Source organism: Ctenopharyngodon idella, chromosome 12 (genome assembly GCF_019924925.1).
Source record: "Ctenopharyngodon idella isolate HZGC_01 chromosome 12, HZGC01, whole genome shotgun sequence".
Taxonomy (NCBI): domain Eukaryota; kingdom Metazoa; phylum Chordata; class Actinopteri; order Cypriniformes; family Xenocyprididae; genus Ctenopharyngodon; species Ctenopharyngodon idella.
This window is the reverse complement of record NC_067231.1, coordinates 7129354-7148896: the sequence shown is the minus strand read 5'-3', so window position 1 is coordinate 7148896 and position 19543 is coordinate 7129354. Positions and strand designations below refer to the sequence as shown.

The following is a 19543-nucleotide window of genomic DNA, read 5'->3' as shown; positions in this document are numbered from 1 at the left end:
CACTCAGTTAAAGGATTAGTTCACTTCAGTATTAAAATTTCCTGATAATTAACTCACCCCCATGTCATCCAAGATGTTTATGTCTTTCTTTCTTCAGTCGAAAAGAAATTAAGGTTTTTGAGGAAAACATTCCAGGATTTTTCTCCATATAGTGGACTTCAATGGGGTTCAACGGGTTGAAGGTCCAAACTGCAGTTTCAGTGCAGCTTCAAGGGGCTCTACACGATCCCAGACGAGGAATAAGGGTCTTATCTAGCGAAACAATCTGTCATTTTCTAAAAAAAACAAAACAAATTATATACTTTTTAACCACAAATGCTCATCTTGCACTGCTCTGCAATGCACCACGCATTACGTAATCACGTTGGAATGGACACGCGTGACGTAGGCAGATTTTTGGACAATCTGGACCTTCAACCCATTGAACCCTGGTGAAGTCCATTATATGGAAAAAAAATCCTGGAAAAATCCTTTTCCTCAAAAACCTTAATTTCTTTTCGACTGAAGAAAGAAAGACATAAACATCTTGGATGACATGGGGGTGAGTAAATTATCAGAAAATCTTAATTCTGAAGTGAACTAATCCTTTAACAGTCACTACAGGCTGTAATTTAGTGCTAAATAAATAAAATAATCTTTTATAAGCAGTTAAAGTGGTGGAGTGTTTGCAGTGCTGTTGTAGTGAGCTGAGTGGTTGTTATTGCTTTTGACCTTTTAATATGAGTTAACAAGGCATGCAACCAACGCTTGGCATATAAAAATCAAACAATTGACATTTAACAAACAACAGCAAATAATTTTAGATTAAAAAATATTAAACTCCACATTACAAAACAAGTAACATTAACACTTTACAATGATTTTGAACAGACAGAAATTTGTTAATGTATCATGTACTAACAACGAACAACATATTTATAGCATTTAATTTAGGTTAATGATAATTTATAAATATACTGTTGTTCATTTTAAATGAAATTGCTCATAGTAAATTAAATGAAGTTAATTTATACAATTTAAAACATTAAAAATATATTAGTAGATTAGTAATACATGCTGTAAGAGTACTGATAATTTGTTCATGATACCATGCATTACCAATGCACTGACTAATGCATAGTCATTAACAAATTTAAATCATTGTAAACTGTTGCTCAATTAACTTAAAGTGACAACAAAAACAGCAACGGCAAAATACACCAAGAGGCAGAAAAATGTGTTCATGCCGAAATGCATGCTGGGAACCCAAGCACCAATATTGTACTGTGGACATCACCAGTAAATAAAAACATGAGATAACTGTAATACAGACACAAATAGAGTACCTCAGAGATGACGTGTTTTTGTAGGCCAACCCGGAAGTTAGCGGCGCACGGGTTCCCTTGATCGAAAGCCTATGCATTTTTCCCATAGACTTTTGGAAAATCACAAAAAATAAGCTCTGTGTTTAACAAATGGTTATGATACTTACACGTTTTGTCTATCAAGATAATCTTTACAAGTTAACACAACATTTATACATTTTGAAGCCTAAATAAAGTCGTCAGATATAAAAAGCTAATAGTAGACTATAAACGGACTACAGCACACCATGGTCGTGGATCAACGTCACCACCACCAAGCTATTTAAAAAACAACTTTATTTAAAAACATGCTCGCTGATTATGATCTGCGCTGTGTATGAATACTTATCCACTTTTTCATAAGAAATGCTGTCCAAATGTCCTGTTTGTCATGATGACGTCTAAAGTCCCCACCAAAGGAAGTAGTCCCTTTTAGCAACTTGTTAGCAACCGCCATTTTTAAGACACAATAAAGGTTTAAAAAATCACAAGCGGGTTATAACTGGTGTGTTTTATGTCATAGATCAAAATGTGGAAATATTTAGAGGCTTTGTTAACCACAGACCTTCAGGTGATTTAGTAAAAACCCATTCAAAAAACCCATAGACTTTAGGGCGATGGAACCGGAAGTCCTAAAATGCTAACTCGCTTACGGGTTTTGCATACAAAAACACATCATCTCTGAGGTACTCTATAATGCTGCTACATCAGTCATTTCCTGTTCCTGTTCATTGTGAAGTCACAGCTATGCTATTTATGTATATTTAACTCCAATATATTGTAGAAGTACTGCTGTAAAAAATATTACAAGTACAAGAACAATTATCTAACAAATACACCAATTCATGCAAATGTTTTACAGAGTACACTGTAAACATAACCTTGCATCTAAACCTTACAATAAGGAGTAAATACAAAAAAAAAAAAAAAAAAAACCTGGAGAGTGCACATTTCTAATAACTGGCTAAAGGAGTTATGTCATGCTGTATAATCAGTTAGCTGTCACAGTGTTGGCAGCTAGTGTTTACTTCTGGCAAACTGGACCTCATTATCACAAGTGTCAACTGAGGTGATATATCTCAAGCTAAATGAGGACTCTGGATGACACTGGCACTTCAGTAATGGCACGGACAAAAGTTTCATTAGTTGATCGGGTGAAGGAAGAGCATAGGATGGAAACCAGCAGGTCCAGTGTTGATGTAAAGTCTTGAAGGTCAATGCTCTCAAGCTAAGTGGAAAGTTAATTGGGTTCTTTCCAGTGCTTAGAAAGTGCTTGTCCAACAACGGGCACCAAAAACTAGAAGTACTGACATCCCTTTTAATGAAGACCTTTGACAATCTTGTCCTAACCCACCTTAGAACCTAGATCAGCTCAAGACATTCTGTGCAAGAACCATTTTGCCATGCACTTCATTCAGTGATTAATCGAGCTGGCCTTCTGGATCAGCATGTTTAGGTGCTTAGAATCTGCTGAAATAGCATTGCTTCCTCAGCAGACCACAATGCAGAAAAGCATGCTGGATACTATAGACTGGTAAAGCTACATGTTTACAGCCCACTGATATATGACTAGATTGCTTCTACACTGCTGGCAGGTGGTGAAACCACCGGAAATATTTGAGCACCAGAGGGCACCATTGACTGACAGCCAAAACTTTTATTTAAAATCAAAAAGTATTAGTTGCACAGAATTAGTTTTTAGGGAAATATGTATGTAAATTAATTGTTACTTTGGATGTTATCTCTAGGTTATTTCAGGCAGGATTGGCAATATATATAAATCATTATGATGGGTGTGTCTGCTGCACAACACATCACAAAATATATTTTGTTATGTACATAATTATGCAGGAAATATTAAACATGAACATATATCTGGGATTATTAGCAGAAATTGATTTGAATACAATAAACATTATAAAACAAGCCTCTATTACTATATCACACTATATTTGCGACAGTATAAAATGTTCTAAATAAAGCTTCATTTCTTTAAGGCCATATGCAGTTGGCGTTATTTCTCACAATAAGTTGTGAAGTGTGTATTTTATTTCCTGATGTCTTTTTTATTGACCATCATCCAATTACACAGTTTGCTTGGGAAGTGCTATTTGTATATATTGTTAAATTAAATTATTGACTTAACCACACTCAAAAAAATTAATTGTTGGATTTACTTAAAAAAGTATATATTATATTATATTATTATAACTATATTGAGTAATTTGTATAAATAACAATTTAGTTGTATGAACAAAAGAAATTCAAGTAAAGCTGACAAAATTTCTTTGAGTAAATACAAATCATTTGAATTAGTCACTGTTACATAATATATGTACACTTTACTTAATAATGTTATGTTTATTACGCAAGGTGGACACATTTATTGACTAAATTAACAAAAGTCAGAATTATGAGATAAAAAGTTGCAATTACCTTTTTTATTTTTTATTCAGTGGCGGAAACAAGCTTCTATAAGAAACAGTATTGTATAAAGCAACATAATTACACAACCACTGTGAATTGTAAACGGTATATTAAGTTATATGTGCATATACCTTACAAAGCATGAATCTGTATTTATATTTCAAAATGAACACTTTAACATTCGTAATGCATATTTTGTTTCATATGGTTTACAAAAAAATTGGTAACACTTTATAATAAGGTCTCATTTGTTAACATTAGTTAATGTATTAACTAACAGTGAGCAATATATTTTGGTTACACTTTATTTTAAAGGGATAGTTCACCCAAAAATGAAAATTATCCCATGATTTTCATGATTTATTTCTGCGTACGGTCGTCCGCCAGAAGCTAGTTATTTGAATTTATAAAGTTTTAAATATGGATATTTTTCTTACAAAAATGCATCGATTCGCTTCAGAAGGCCTTTATTAACCCCCTGGAGTAGTATGGATTACTTTTTTTAATGGATGGATGCATTATTTTTTACTTCAAATCGCGGTCCCCCATTCACAACCATTATAAACCTTGGAGGACTATGGGTACTTTTAAACATATCTCTGATTGTGTTTGTCTGAATGAGGGTTTGGTTTAGGGTTAGTTGCATGTAATTATGCATAATTTATAATTATTACCACAGTAACTACATGTAACGTGTAACGAGGACACTGTAAAATAAAGTGTTACCTATATTTTTTTTTTTACAATATTTATCAATCTTGGTTAATGTTAGTTAACAAAAATACAAAAAAATTTTTGTTTATTAACGTTAGTTCACAGTGAATTAAGTAATGTTAACAATGTTTGATTTTAAAATGCATAAGTAAATGTTAAAATTACTTTAAATGAAGTATTGTTTATTCTTAGATCATGTTAACAAATGTAGTTAACCTTATTGTAAAGTGTCATCAAACTTTTATACCATTTTCAAGAAAAGTTCAAATGAAACAACCATCAAGAAACATATTTTCCCTATACCTTGAATACATGTGCATCTTAATCATTATTTTCCAAAACGTTTTTACATATATTTTTCAAGGTAAAAAGTATTTTTCACAAAACTATTATTCATTATTAAGTTTTTGCAGAGCCACACCAAATGATATTTTACAACCTGAACCTTGTCATAAAATATCAAATTATACTTTATTTAAATTATTAATGGTCAGTGGAGAAAATAATTCTAGGAAATTATAATAAAAAAATGCACGATTTCGTTTCAAGAATTTTTTTTTCACTGGACAGTTGTATCACCTTGACATTTTTTATTTTATGTCCTTAAAACATTTATCCAGATAAATTTTAATTCAGAAATGTAAAAAAGCTAACCACAGAAGAGGTGTATTCAAGTCATTTTATGAATTTCTTTTTAATGTATTTTTTAATAAATTAGATAAACTAAAAACTGATGACAAACGTCATTATCCAACTAAAAGAGATGCTTTTTACCCCAGTGCACTTCTTCATGTTGTGCTGCTGAAGCACTCTAGCTTGTCCCTGTGGAATTTCTTCTACTATAAAAAGAGTCTTTACCATATGACTCGTAAATCATGTTTTAGTATGTTTCCTTACTATCCAATCCTGTAAAGCGAATTTAGCCTCTATGCGCTTTCAGTGACAGGATCCTGTTAATATTGGCAAATATCATTTCTAAAGTCAAAACCTCTTTTGTGACTGAGTAGACATCAGAAGACAGATAGCACATAGCTAAAACAAAATGTCCTGAGGTATGGCTGCAGCCCCAGAGGGAGTAACTCAACATTTGGGTCACTAACATGTGAATAACAGTAACGTGTCCCAGGTTGCTGCACTATTTGTTATTCACAGAAAAATGGCAAGTTCACATAATTTGTCTCTTTTCTGTCTGCATGCTCATTCAGTGCAGTCACAGAGCTGGAAGTATCAGCTTTGAGCCAAGATTCTGTGCAGTGTAAGAGATTACAATGTGTGTATTCGCATGACTGCAGGTCGGGCACTGTGAGCTCATTCATTTAATACCAGAAACGTGCACCTTGACAGAAGGATGGTGATGTCTGTTAAAAGATAAACATTTCAAGGTGATGCTGACTCACAAGGTACTTCCTTTAAATATATACTCTGGGACATGTTTATTTAAATTACTTGTTAACATTTCACAATAAGGTTTGAATTTGTTACCATTAGTCAACACATTAGGTATTAGGTACTAATAACTTAACTAAAATGTACAACTAAAAATGTTTTAGCATATGTTCCCACCAAATGTGTGCAATAATCTGTTACAGCAGATCAAAAAAAAACACCTTCACAAAAAAAAGGGCATTTCTTTTTTTCACACACTCTCTCTCAACAGCGCAAGGGTCGGCATGCACGGGAGGCCATTCCAGGAGAATCAAATTGGGTCCTGGACACGATCAATCAAGGCTACTCACACACACACATGAGATGCATGTTCTGAGAACCGAGGTAGAGAGCATACTGGCGATGGGCGCAATGGAGATAGTCTCTGCAGCCCATGGCGAGTCAGGGTTTTACAGATGCTACTTCCTCATTCCAAAGAAGGATGGTGCCCTCAGGCCCATCCTTGAAGATGAAGTAACCACACCCTCATGAGACGGCCGTTCAGAATGCTAACCTTGAAACAAACCCTCTCGCAGATTCACACAGGGGATTGCTTTTTATCAGGGGATCTGAAAGATGCATACTTTCATATCCAGGCAGCCCCTCATCACAGACCGTTCTTGAGGTTTGCGTTCGAAAGGGTGGCTTACCAGTTTACCGTGCTACCATTTAAACTTTCTAGGTGCAGTTTTCGACTCAGCCCAGAGCGTGGCTGTCGCCAGAGCACTTACTAAAAGTTCAGCAAATCGTTCAAAGCCGTTCAAAGCTCAAGACATTTTAGAGATTGCTGGGCCTCATGGCAGCAGCTTCCTCAGTCATTCTGCTGCGCCTTCTACATATGCGGCCGCTTCAGTCCTGGCTGAAAGCCTGCATCCCACCCCGTTCTTGGCGAACGTGGCGCTTAAACGTCAAGGTGACTCAATTCTACGTCAGGGCTCTGGCACTTTGGAGGACCTCCAAATTGTAAGAGTTGGGAGTGCATTTGAGGCTGGTCTCCAGAAGGAAAGTGGTCACGACAGACGTCTCCAACACAGGTTTGGGCGCACTGTGCGATGGCAGGCCAGAAATCGCAACCTGGTCAGGTTCGGAGCGCCGCTGGCACATCAATTGTCTGGAGATGATGGTGGCACACCTAAGGCTTAAGGCCTTTCTGCCGGACCTAAAAGGCCACCACGTCCTGGTCCGGACGGACAACATGTCAATTGTTGCCGGTGGACACCGCCTCCTGTGGGCACAGTACAACCTTCGCTCAGTGAGGGCAGTGCTCGTGCCAGGCAGGCTGAACCAGAGTGCAATCTCCTCTCCCAAGTGGCAGGCTCAATTTGGCACCCCCAACCAGAGTTGTGGAGCCTTCATGTGTGGCCCCTCAACGGGGGCCTTTGTGCATATCGCGGAGTGTGCTAAACACCATTGCGAGACGAGAGCCCCATCTACAAGGCGCCTCTATGCCCTTAAGTGGTCTGTCTTTTCTGACTGGTGCGCAGTCTGGAATCCTCACCCTGTAACTTGTGATGTGGTGTCAATCCATTCCTTTCTACACAAGAAAGGAAAGGATTGACCCCCGTCCACGCTCAAGATCTGTTGTGCCGTACCACGCCCCCATTGCTGGCCAGTCGTTGGGTAGGAACGATCTGATCATTAAGTTCCTTAAGGGGACCCGAAGACTAGACCGTCTTGCCCCCATAAGGTTCAGATTTGGGACCAGTCCACCCTCCAAAGCCCCTGTTTGAGCCTCTACAGTCAGCTGGATTACGGACACTCTTGCTTAAAACCGCCCTTTTTCTAGCACTGGCCTCAGTTAAGCGAGTTGGTGACCTGCAGGCCCTTCCTATAATCGCATCCTGCCTTGAGTCTGGGCCGAATGACTGTAAGGTCATCCTTAAGCGAAGGCATGGTTATGTGCCTAAGGTGCTCTCCACTCCCATCAGAGCACAGATCATAACCCTGTTGGCTCTCCCTGACTCTGTGGACAAGCAGTTTTTGCATCTGCTGTTCGGGCACTTAGGGTGTATATTAAATGCTCCAGCCACTTCCAGCTATCGGAGCAGCTTTTTGTGTGCTTCGAAGGCACAGACTGTCAGTTCAGACAGTGGACACGATTGTGCTGGCCTACAGATCATTAGGCCCTGCAATGTCCTATTGGAGTGAAGGCCCACTCCACCAGGGGAATGTCCTCCTCCTGGGCTTGGTCAAGCGGGGTGTCTAATAGTGACATCTGTGTGGTGGCTACCAATGCAATGTGAGAGAAACGTTATCGAAAATACTAACATAATACTAATACTAACATAATACTAACGTAACCTCACTTCCCTGAGATAGACGGGAACAAACATTGCATAAGCTTGCCATGTTAAAATGTTATAATGCTTTCACTGTTAGAAGTCACTTGCCCGCTTCCTCGGTCGAAAGATTCTGATGAAATGGCACTCAGTGTTGGCTCATATATGATTAATTCAGGCTTCAGTATTTTAAGAGAAAGGGATATTGACACAATGTTCGTTCTCGTCTATTTTATGGAACCAAGGTTATGTTAGTAACCAAAACATTCATTGTTAGTGCATGACACCTAATGATAACAAATTGAACTTTATTGTAAAGCGTTGCTAATTGCACACTTCCCATTTAATTATTTCATGGTACCATGAGGTACAATTTTAAAAATCTAAATTGATGAATACCTACAGTACATGGACAAGCAATCTATCTATCTACAGTTAATGGTGTGAGGACCCCCTTGTCATTGCTCCATTTATTTTAATTGTATTGCTTCTACATAATTTTTAAAATGTGTACCTGCCATAAATTCTACTTACTTATCTTATGTTACTTGTCTCATCACCACTTTTTTTCATCATCCAGTCTCAACACAAACTCCCCTGTTTCAGAATACAGAATTTCTGTACAGGAAGATGTGATCATCGCTCTGTTTTTGTCTTTCTTTTAACAAAAGAACATCATAACAGAACAAGGCATTGATTTTATTCTGTGTAGCTGTCCAGAGAAATGAAATGATATTGACTCAAATGTCTCTCCAGTGAAAGCTAAGCTTTGAAGCTTGGTGGATGTGTGGATGCTCAGTGAAGCACAAACATTTAATCCCAGTATATTGTGGTGTTCCAGCCAGAAATGGCTGACTGGCTTGTTATGGTTGTCACTGACTTTCCCTCCTCATTATTTCACAAAACCCTTTTGTGGACTAACAAGATTTGGAATGGTAACAAACTCTACATTCAGATAATTAGTAAAATAAAGCATCTTACCTGAGTCAGAGCTGGCAGACGCCACTGGCATTTTCGTTTTCGTTGTGTCTGTCCGCGTATAAAATTTGTCCAACTAAAGAGGGAGAGAGAGAGTTTCTGTATAAAACGCAACTTCATCACATGGTCAGTCCAAGTATTTACCCCAAATCTCCCCTCTCTGCAGAGAGCTATAATACATTCAGTTCTGAGAAGATTACTTACAAATTGTAGTCCGTCACTGAATATAAATTGCATGACGAAAATGTAAGTTAATAACGTAATCTATTAGATTACACATTTTAGGTAATATATTCTGATTACTTTTAGATTAGTCGTTTATCACATAGATTTGAATAAGATTATTTTGTACCATGTTGACATAAAAATACAAATAAATACAAAAAAAAATACTTTAAAAATAAAAACAACACTTGGACTCTAAAAACAGATCTTCTTTATTTGTTTACCTGCATGCCAGTGTGACCATTAAACAACATTAGAGAACTGTAAGTGTAGTCAAATTATTTAAATATTTACTTAAAATCACAAGTAAATATTTTAGGTCAAAATAATGTGTGAATAATATCATGCAATCCATAAAAAAGTAACTAATCATTTTAATACATAATATAATCTAATTACAAGTACTTAATTCAGATTACATATAATCAGTTACTACCCAGCACTGAAATGTTAATTCAGATGCATGTTTTAGTTTTTAAATCTTCCTTTTTTCTTTTTTTTTTAAATGATTGAACAGGTAAGCGAACAAACGCTTTTCCAAGACTTTCTACATTTGGCATAAACAGAAATCATCACAACATTTAGTCTCTTTTTCTTTCCTGAGAAAGAAGCACGTTACACTATCCTAGTGGGAAAATAAATGTGTGATGCCATGGGCAAATTTAACAACTCTTTCGCACAATTTTAGCTCAGAGCTGCACACCTGGATACACACACAGCTAAACGGCACTTTATTACGGGGAGTTTAAAGGCGCTATCTTACAGCGTAACACATCTACACACACACACACCATGTTAAATATAGCTCTCACTGAAGCTGTTAAACTCTGACTGTGCACCTCGGCAAGACTTTGCATAACCCAACTGAATGTGCATGTGAGAGAGAGATTGTGTCAGTGTGTATGTGTTACGCTCCAGTGCTCTTAAACATTCTCCTTAGCTTAATGTCAAAACTCTTAGTACAGAAACACAGCAGTGTTTGAGCACGGAGAACTAGTAACATGGTAATACAGGTTATACTGTATTACAGGTAATACTGAAGACTATGAGCAGGGTGTAATACGAATAAGATATCAAACGTAAATCAAGAAGTTTCCCTTCGGTTCACAAGACAAACAATATGATTTTCAATAGCAAAATCACAGTGTCACTACCCACAGTTAACAACATAAAAGAATATAACTGAACACCTTATTCATTCAAAACCATAATCCAATTTATTTGAATCCATATAATTCTGCTTCTAGTGTTGTCACGATAATGGACTTTTCAACTTCGATACGATACCTTGAAAAATATCGATATTCAATATTATTTTTGATTCTACAGGGAAAACTGCCATATATATACTACCATACAGATCATTTGTTATTATCTCATAATTTTTTGATAATAGTTTACACACAGCACAGTGAGGCTTTATTTAAATCAAACTAAATTTACAAAAAAAAAAAAAAAAAAAATAGACAAGTACAAATAAACTAATTGCAAACGATAACACAAATTAAATAAACAAGGCTTTAAGTTTTTCAGGTGGGTCTAACAGTAGTATTCAGGTAAGAAATACTACAGGAAAAAGTAATCAAATGTGAAGACTATCCAGTGTTATTTTATTATAAAAATGAAATACAGATTAATGCTTACAATTAAAGTTACAGAAGTTATTCAGGCAAGAGCAGCGAGTGATTTTATCTTTGCTTTGTTTTTTGCTCTTTGATTAACGTGACAGACAGCAGCAGGTTTATTAGGCTGCTGTCACTTTAAGAGCTTATGCATGGATCCAATATACTGTTACAGAACATGTGTTTTCTCTCAACTATTTACACTCCAAAACTGACAGTATTTATCTGAATAGTCAGCAAGATGGGCATTTTGACATAATTTTGTATGTATTTGTCTGTTTAAGCACAATAAGCCACGCAAATGTATTGAATTTGGTAGTCGCAAGCTGTTTGAGAGGCAGCTTTATGAGAGCGCGAAACCTGCGGGAATGACTAAAATTGTGTGAAATACAAGCATTATTCAGCCGAAGCAAATGAGACGAGTGAGTGACAGGAGGGGGGTGTGTCACTTCACCGTCAGAGAGAAGAGAGAGTAAGAACACGCAGCTGGTATCGGTGTATCGATACTGCAGAAAAGGCGTATTGGAACCATTTCAGATATTTCAGTATTGATACATATCGAAATATCAATATTTTTGACAACACTACCTCCTTCAGTAACCAGAATTAAAATACCTTCTGAGTTTTAAGTATTTTCTGTAAATAACTTCGTGAAGTTCCAATAATATCATGTGTTTCATATTTAACAAATATATAAATGAGAATTCTGAAAAATATATGGTTTTCCAACATTAAAATTAAATTAAAAACGACTTTTTATATATAAAAATATTATTTACAAAATGTGTTATTATTAATGAACCTTAATGAATTTTGATGATAGTCTGCTAGCTAACAATAACAATGAAATATATTTTTGCACAAAAAAAGTTCATGAAAAAAACAGTTTATTCCACTTTGTTTAAACCCTCAGCAAGTAAACAATTTACTGTACAGAATATACAGTTAATACTGTATTGTGCCTACTATATTTTTAAGTACTATGTGAAGCAGTATGCAGTATGCAAAAATAAAAATTTCAGTTTTATTTTTATTATTGAATGTTATAACCATCCTTAGCAACATAAACAATAAATATACTGTCAAAACTTACAGTACATCCGGAAAGTATTCACAGCGCTTCACTTTTTCCACATTTTGTTGTTACAGCCTTATTCCAAAAGGGATTAAATTCATTTTTTCCTCAAAATTCTACAAACAATACCCCATAATGACAACGTGAAAGAATTTTGTTTGAAATTTTTACAAATTTATTAAAAAAAAATCACATGTACATAAGTATTCACAGCCTTTGCCATGACACTCAAAATCGAGCTCAGATGCATCCTGGTTCCACTGATCATCCTTGAGATGTTTCTATAACTTGCTCGGAGTCCCCCTGTGGTAAATTCAGTTGATTGGACATGATTTGGAAAGGCACACACCTGTCTATATAAGGTCCCACAGTGCATGTCAGAGCACAAACCAAGCCATGAAGTCCAAGGAATTATCTGTAGACCTCCGAGACAGGATTGTATCGAGGCACAGATCTGGGGAAGGGTGCAGATACATTTCTGCAGCATTGAAGGTCCCAATGAGCACAGTGGCCTCCATCATCCCTAAATGGAAGAAGTTTGGAACCACCAGGACTCTTCCTAGAGCGAGCCGCCGGCCAAACTGAGCGATCAGGGGAGAAGGGCCCTTTGTCAGGGAGGTGACCAAGAACCCGATGGTCACTCTGACAGAGCTCCAGCGTTTCTCTGTGGAGAGAGGAGAAACTTCCAGAAGAACAACCATCTCTGCAGCACTCCACCAATCAGGGCTGTATGGTAGAGTGGCCAGACGAAAGCCACTCCTCAGTAAAAGGCACATGACAGCTCACCTGGAGGACTCTCAGACCATGAGAAACAAAATTTCTGATGAAACAAAGATTGAACTCTTTGGCCTGAATAGCAAGCGTCATGTCTGGAGGAAACCTGGCCAATACCTTCCCTACAGTGAAGCATGGTGGTGGCAGCATCATGGTGTGGGGATGTTTTTCAGCAGCAGGAACTGGGAGACTAGTCAGGATCGAGGGAAAGATGAATGCAACCTGCTCCAGAGCACTCTGGACCTCAGACTGGGGGGAAGGTTCATCTTCCAACAGGACAATGACCCTAAGCACACAGCCAAGATAACAAAGGAGTGGTTACGGGACAACTCTGTGAATGTCCCTGAGTGGCCCAGCAAGAGCTCAGACTTGAACCAAATTGAACATCTCTGGAGAGATCTGAAAATGGCTGTGCAAAGACACTCGCCATCCGACCTGATGGAGCTTGAGAGGTCCTGCACAGAAGAATGAGAGAAACTGCCCAAAAATAGGTGTGCCAAGCTTGTAGCATCATACTCAAAAAGACTTGAGGATGTAATTGGTGCCAAAAGTGCTTCAATAAAGTATTGAGCAAAGGCTGTGAATACTTATGTACATGTGATTTAATTTCGCTTTTAAATTTGCAAAGATTTCAAACAAACTTCTTTCACATTGTCATTATGGGGTATTGTTTGTAGAATTTTGAGGAAAAAAATGAATTTAATCCCTTTTGGAATAAGGCAGTAACATAACAAAATGTGGAAATACTTTCCGGATGCACTGTATATGGCGCACTGTGCCAAAAACCAGTCTGGTTTAAACTAAAAGATGGAAAATGAACGTTTTCTCATGATGAGAGATAAGCAGATATATGTGTGTGAGGAAATATATTGTGTTAAAAAAATAAATGTCCCCACACATATGAACACTTCTTAGTCTTAACAGTTCTTAGTTTATATTTGAGCTCGATCAGATGAGGCACAGTACACCTAGGAACATTCATTTGCTGTTTACCGTCACAGACAGGGACTGTTTTTTTCTAGCAGAAGGATGGAATTTAATGATTTTACTTTGAGACATCGGACTGTTGTGACATCGGTTTCCCTCAGTGGCAGATATCCCAGCAACCAGCTGTTCCTGCCAGCACAGGAGCCTGAACACATGCAGCTGTGTGTGTGTTACTGACAAGTGAGAGATAAGATACAGAAGTGATTGACAAAATTACATCTCTTAACACATGAGAAAAGCATCTCTTTCTTCAAGCAATGAAAGGAGTACATCCTGAAATACAAGGTACATCCTGAAGCAATCCTGATCACAGTAAAGACGCTCTGTTCTTTCTTAACAAAGTTCAGTTGTCTGTACAAAAGTGGTGAAGTCTGTGCCATTAGTTTCACCAGATTAAATTCCTGGTTTTACTGCGCTGGATTCATTGGTGTAAGTAACTTGTTTTGGAACAGCTTTACTTTACGGCTGATACAACATACTCTCATGGCAATTCGTATATTTTACATCATGGCAAGCGGTTGCCTAATTCTTATGAATTCGTACAATCTCATTCATACATTTTCATATAATCTGCTTACGCTCCACTGACAGTTAGGTTTAGGTATCGGGATAGGGTTGGGGTGGACCTTCACGCTTACGTTTTTCTAAAGATCGTATTTTTTATATTGTACAAATTCATACGTGTAAAACAATTGTTTTCGCATGAGGTCGAGTTGGATGATGCAGGGTTATTATAGTTAACTAAAACAATCAAAGAAACATTTTCGTTACTTGGAAAAAATAAATGTTAACAGAAAATTAAATGTTAAAAAAAACTAAATGTATTTTATTTTTAGCTAGTTGCCAAGGCAACAATTTTCTTTTATTTTAACTTGTACCAAAATGACTCGAACTAAAACTGATTTAATAATTAATCAAAACATATTTAAAATATATATATAAAAGACAAAAACAAACAACAAAATAGTTCAAATTAACTTTCAGTGATAACAACTAAATTTAAAATGAAAACAAAATATCCTTTTTGTTATCCTTTATTCCTATCATCAATAAGAAGTGAAAACAAAGCAGGTATCATTAATACTATTCACTATTATTATATTAATGTAGACTTGCCAGTGTATTGACTGATTGCTCTCTAAAACATACATCACCTTCCAAAGACGTTAGCAAATACAAACACAACATATGATTGACAGGCTCTAAGTGCTTGCTAGTTTTCTGACTGGCTCACATGTTTACAAAGACAGGTGTGATTTCTTACGAGACCTATTTCCGTGATATTTCACAGATATCATGGCAGGGCATTTTCTGAGTGCCACTCTTTAAAAGATCCCCTACAACACCTTTAAGAATAAAGCAGATTTTCTGTATGATTAATGCATGCTTCAGTAGAACTATACATGCCAGATCTACACTGATGAACCAAAACATTATGACCAGTGTGAAGCAAATATCATTGATTATCTCCTAAGGCCACATATTAAGATCTGGATAGATTAGAACAAACAATAAGTTCTTGTAATCAATGTGTTGGATGCAGGAGAAATGGACAGGAATAAAGATCTGAGCGACTTTGACAAGGGCCAAATAGTTATGGCAAGACAACTGGGTCAGAGTATCTCTGAAACAGCAAGGCCTGGTCAGCAGTGGTGAGAATTTACCAACAGATGTCCGAGGAGGGACAAACCACGAACCGATGACAGGGTGTTGGGCCCTCAAGGCTCATCAATGCACGAGGCAACAAAGGCTATCCTGTCTGGTTTGAGCCAACAGAAGTTCTACTGTGGCACCAAATTTTAATGGTGGTGTCACACAGTGCATCGACCAATCAGAGTATGTATGATGACCCCTGTCCACTGTCGAAAGTGCCTACAATGGGCACGTGAGCATCAGAACTGGACATTGGAGCAGTTGAAGAAGGTCGCCTGGTCCAATGAGTCCCATTTTCTTTTACATCACGTGGACGGCCGTTTACGTGTGCACTGTTGACCTGAGGAAGTGATGGCACAAGGATGCACTGTGGGACGAAGACAAGCTGATGGAGGGAGAGTGAAGCTCTGGGCAATGTTCTGCTGGGAAACACTGGGTCTGGCCATTCATGTGGACCCAAATTTGACACATGCCACCTACCTAAACATTGCTGCAGAGAAGATACACCCCTTCATGGCAACAGTGTTCCCTGGTGGAAGTGGCCTCTTTCAACAGGATAATGCGCCCTGCCACACTGCACACATTTTTCGGGAATGGTTTAAAGAACATGATGAAGAGTTCAAGGTGTTGCCCTGGCCTCTAATTCCCCAGATATCAGTACAATTGAGCATCTGTGGGATGTGCTGGCCAACAAGTTCGATCCACGGCGGCTCCACCTTGCAGCCTACACGACTTGAAGGATCTGCTGCCATAGTCTTGGTGCCAGAAACCACAGAACACCTTCAGAAGTCTTATAGACTGCATTCCTCGGCAGGTCGGCGCAGTTTTGGCAGCACGCGGAGGACCAACGGCATATTAGACAGGTGGTAATATTGTTTTGGCTCATCAGTGTATATGATAATACAGACTATTGAATCCTATTGGTGAGTAAAAAAGATGAGATGATAATGTAAAATTTAAGATCTCCAATCAAAAGTTCATGCTCCAATTTCTCCTCAGGAAACTACAAGACCAGAAGTAGATGATCTAAACTCACTTCATCTATGAACTGACCAATCTCTTGAATATCAGCCTGCTACCTCCCCATTTATCCCAAAATTTCACTCCGGGGTAGCAGTATAACTGATTTAAGCTCAGTGTAAGAACATAAATCTAACAAACAAATGTTCAAAAAAGGCACAAATCCACAGGTCCTGATGAATCTGGGCTAAAAATAGCCGTTTCCACTCCCTCAGGTTGGGCTTCTCATTACTTTACATGGGAGAATGGTTGTAACCAAGACAACCATAAGCTCCCCTCACACACGCAGCTTCTATTTTTTCTTTTCTCCTTTGTGCCGGTTCACCATGGCAATGACAGAGACTACATTAAATAGTAATTACAATCTACACCAAGCGGTGGTTTCTGAGCAAAGGATGTGGGGTATGTTTACAAAGAAATAAGTTACTAGTTACTATAAAAAGTTACTACATTGACAATTTAACACAAAATCAAATACCATTTGTAAAATGGTTACTACTTAATAAAATATTAAAGACAGAAATGTTCATGTTGTTTTATTAAAATAACCATGAAATCAAAAATTACAATTCTTATTTTTTAAGGAATATTTATAATAAACAATTTATTCATGCACATCATTATTTTTTTTAATTAATGTGCCCTCGTAATCTTTAATCAAAATAACTTCCCCTCCTTGCAGTGACATCTCTTCTCTGATGACATGTTTACTGGCACAAGGGCGGGACAACCTGTCACTCACATGAGATCCACCAATAGCAAATGACAACGATCCAACAATCCAATCAATTCCCGATGCACAAAATCTGGTCCCGCCCAACATTTTTTCTTGTTCGTTTCACTATACATCACAATAGGGAAGAAAAGCCTATTGCAACTTCCATTTCATGCCGACTTTAAGAAAATCCATCCTTCCATGTGAGTTTGTGAGGGAAATGCAGAAGGTTCGTGAGTTGATAGAAAGCTAATAATTAATTAAGTCAAACGTAACATTCCAAATATAAAATGAGGCTGCACAATTAACTGAAATAGATCCAAAAACTTGATAAATCTTATATCGGGTTTATGAAATTAAATGCTTCAAAAGAAATATATAGTCAGTTGCGCTGTGTTTCAGAGTGAAGAGCGACACTGTGTTCAATTACACATCATTTTTATGTTTTGTTATGTGACCATTAACTGACATCAGAGAACCTTGAACATGTGAACAAATGTGTCAATAAATTATTGCAATGGTAACTTAAAATCTCAAAGGGTACTTAGAGTAAATGTTTTACGTCTATGGGGTTCAGCTGATGAAAAAGTTTGGGAAAGTGCTGTCTGTGAGGTCGAAACACTACGTTTCCAAAAGAGTGCTGACAATTTGGGCTACTTTAGATTTCCATTAATAATGGTGCATCAGAACAAACTCAGGATTGCATGCTGAAATGTGTGTTTAAGCAATATAGATACATATCTGCTGGATATTTTAAAAGCAAATTTATGTGCTATTTTTATATTTTTCAGGTTTTAGAAGTGTGTTACATTTGAGGCTATTCAAAAAACTTAATTAAAAAACAAATGTATTCAGTATTTAACTGAAATTTTATTTTGCCTGTTCCAACACACTCTCGTGGCTATTTGTAACTCTTATGCTTTGGAAAATTGAACTTCATTTTATCCTTTTTTTCTAAAAATCATAATTTTCTGTTCAAATAACATTGTATGAAGTTATATGAAATCACCACTGGTGCCCCCCGCAGCGTTGGTCTGGTTTCACACTCAAATTGATTCTATCGAACTCTGGTGCATTTGCGTTCATCTTACGTCATCAAAGACGTGTACGGCGCATAATAGAAAACAGAACGCGGGTCAGTAAATTGTGTTTTTTAATAATTTGGTGCTATTATGTGCAGCAGAGTAAACGACACTTGTGTTTACTGTATGTGCGCCTTATTTAGACGGTTTTCCGCTGTTTGCAAGCAGCCTATTTTGAGGAGACAGCTGATTGCCATTCATTTGCTGCTCTGATTGCACTCGCAAAGCGCAAATATGCTGCAGGTTCACTCCTGCTCGAATCCAAGGTAAATCATCATCACTCATCTCTTACATGTATTTTATTGAAGTAAATACATTATAATCGGCGAAAACATATGCACAGGTTACTTTACTTCCTGAACAAGTGCGCACGTGAGTCCGTGTTGCTTTCATATTCACGCAAACCGTGGCACAGTTCAAGTGCAACTGAACTCAGACAGCCTCCTTCAGGTAGTCTCGAGTTTGGTAGCCCGGTGCACACCCGGGTTCGCATGACAGCTTTCACATGCGAACCGTGCCCCGTTTCGAACTAAACTGTCAGTGTGAAAGCCCCCTAATGGTGTGTTCACAGTTGTAGTTTGGTTATCTTGGTTCTTTCAGTCTGGACCAAAAGAGAAATTGATACATTTAAGCCTCGTTCAGACTGTCAATCAAAATCCGATTTTTGTGCATGTCCGATTGAAATCCGGTTTAGCAAGTGTGAATGCATCCGTTTCGAGCAACTTTCAATATCTGGCTTAAAATCCTATTCAAATCAAAATGGAAAATGGAAATCCGTTTCAGTGTGACCGTTCGGATTTATGTGACTCTCTTAGACTGACAGTGTGAATGTCATTTTTAACATCAAACCTAAATATACAAAAAAAAAACTTTTATGACGTATATTTTGCAATGGAACTTACAGAAAATCCAAAACAACGCTGTGAGCTGGGCTAAATGCGCTCGTTGTATGTGTGTGCATACTTTATGATGGTATTTATACCAGCTGAGAACTCACAAAAAGCTTAGAAAATGTGTAAAGCAGTCTAAACAGCTCTAAGAATTCCCCTGTTGCACACACAAACAAAGAGACCCACCTTGTCAGGGGTCTTGGTCTGCTTGTTTGGTGCGTATCAGGGTTTGGAAGGCAGTGTTCACACTTATTCAAATGAACCGCACTAACAGAGCAATCACACCTGAGTTCATTTTAATCTAATCAAACAGTGTGAACATCCTCTAAAATGT

At 37.5% G+C, this 19543-nt stretch overlaps 1 protein-coding gene across 2 annotated transcripts in view; it reads right to left on the bottom strand.

Moving 5' to 3' along the window:
* The window catches only part of mpp2b (MAGUK p55 scaffold protein 2b), a 51184-nt gene that overhangs the window by 27028 nt on the left and 4613 nt on the right, over positions 1-19543 (bottom strand). For both annotated transcript variants that reach the window (XM_051915408.1, XM_051915409.1), the window contains exon 2: positions 9170-9242. In XM_051915408.1, the coding sequence (XP_051771368.1) occupies positions 9170-9200 (31 nt within the window). In that variant the 5' untranslated portion in view covers positions 9201-9242. The remainder of the gene's footprint in view (positions 1-9169; positions 9243-19543) is intronic.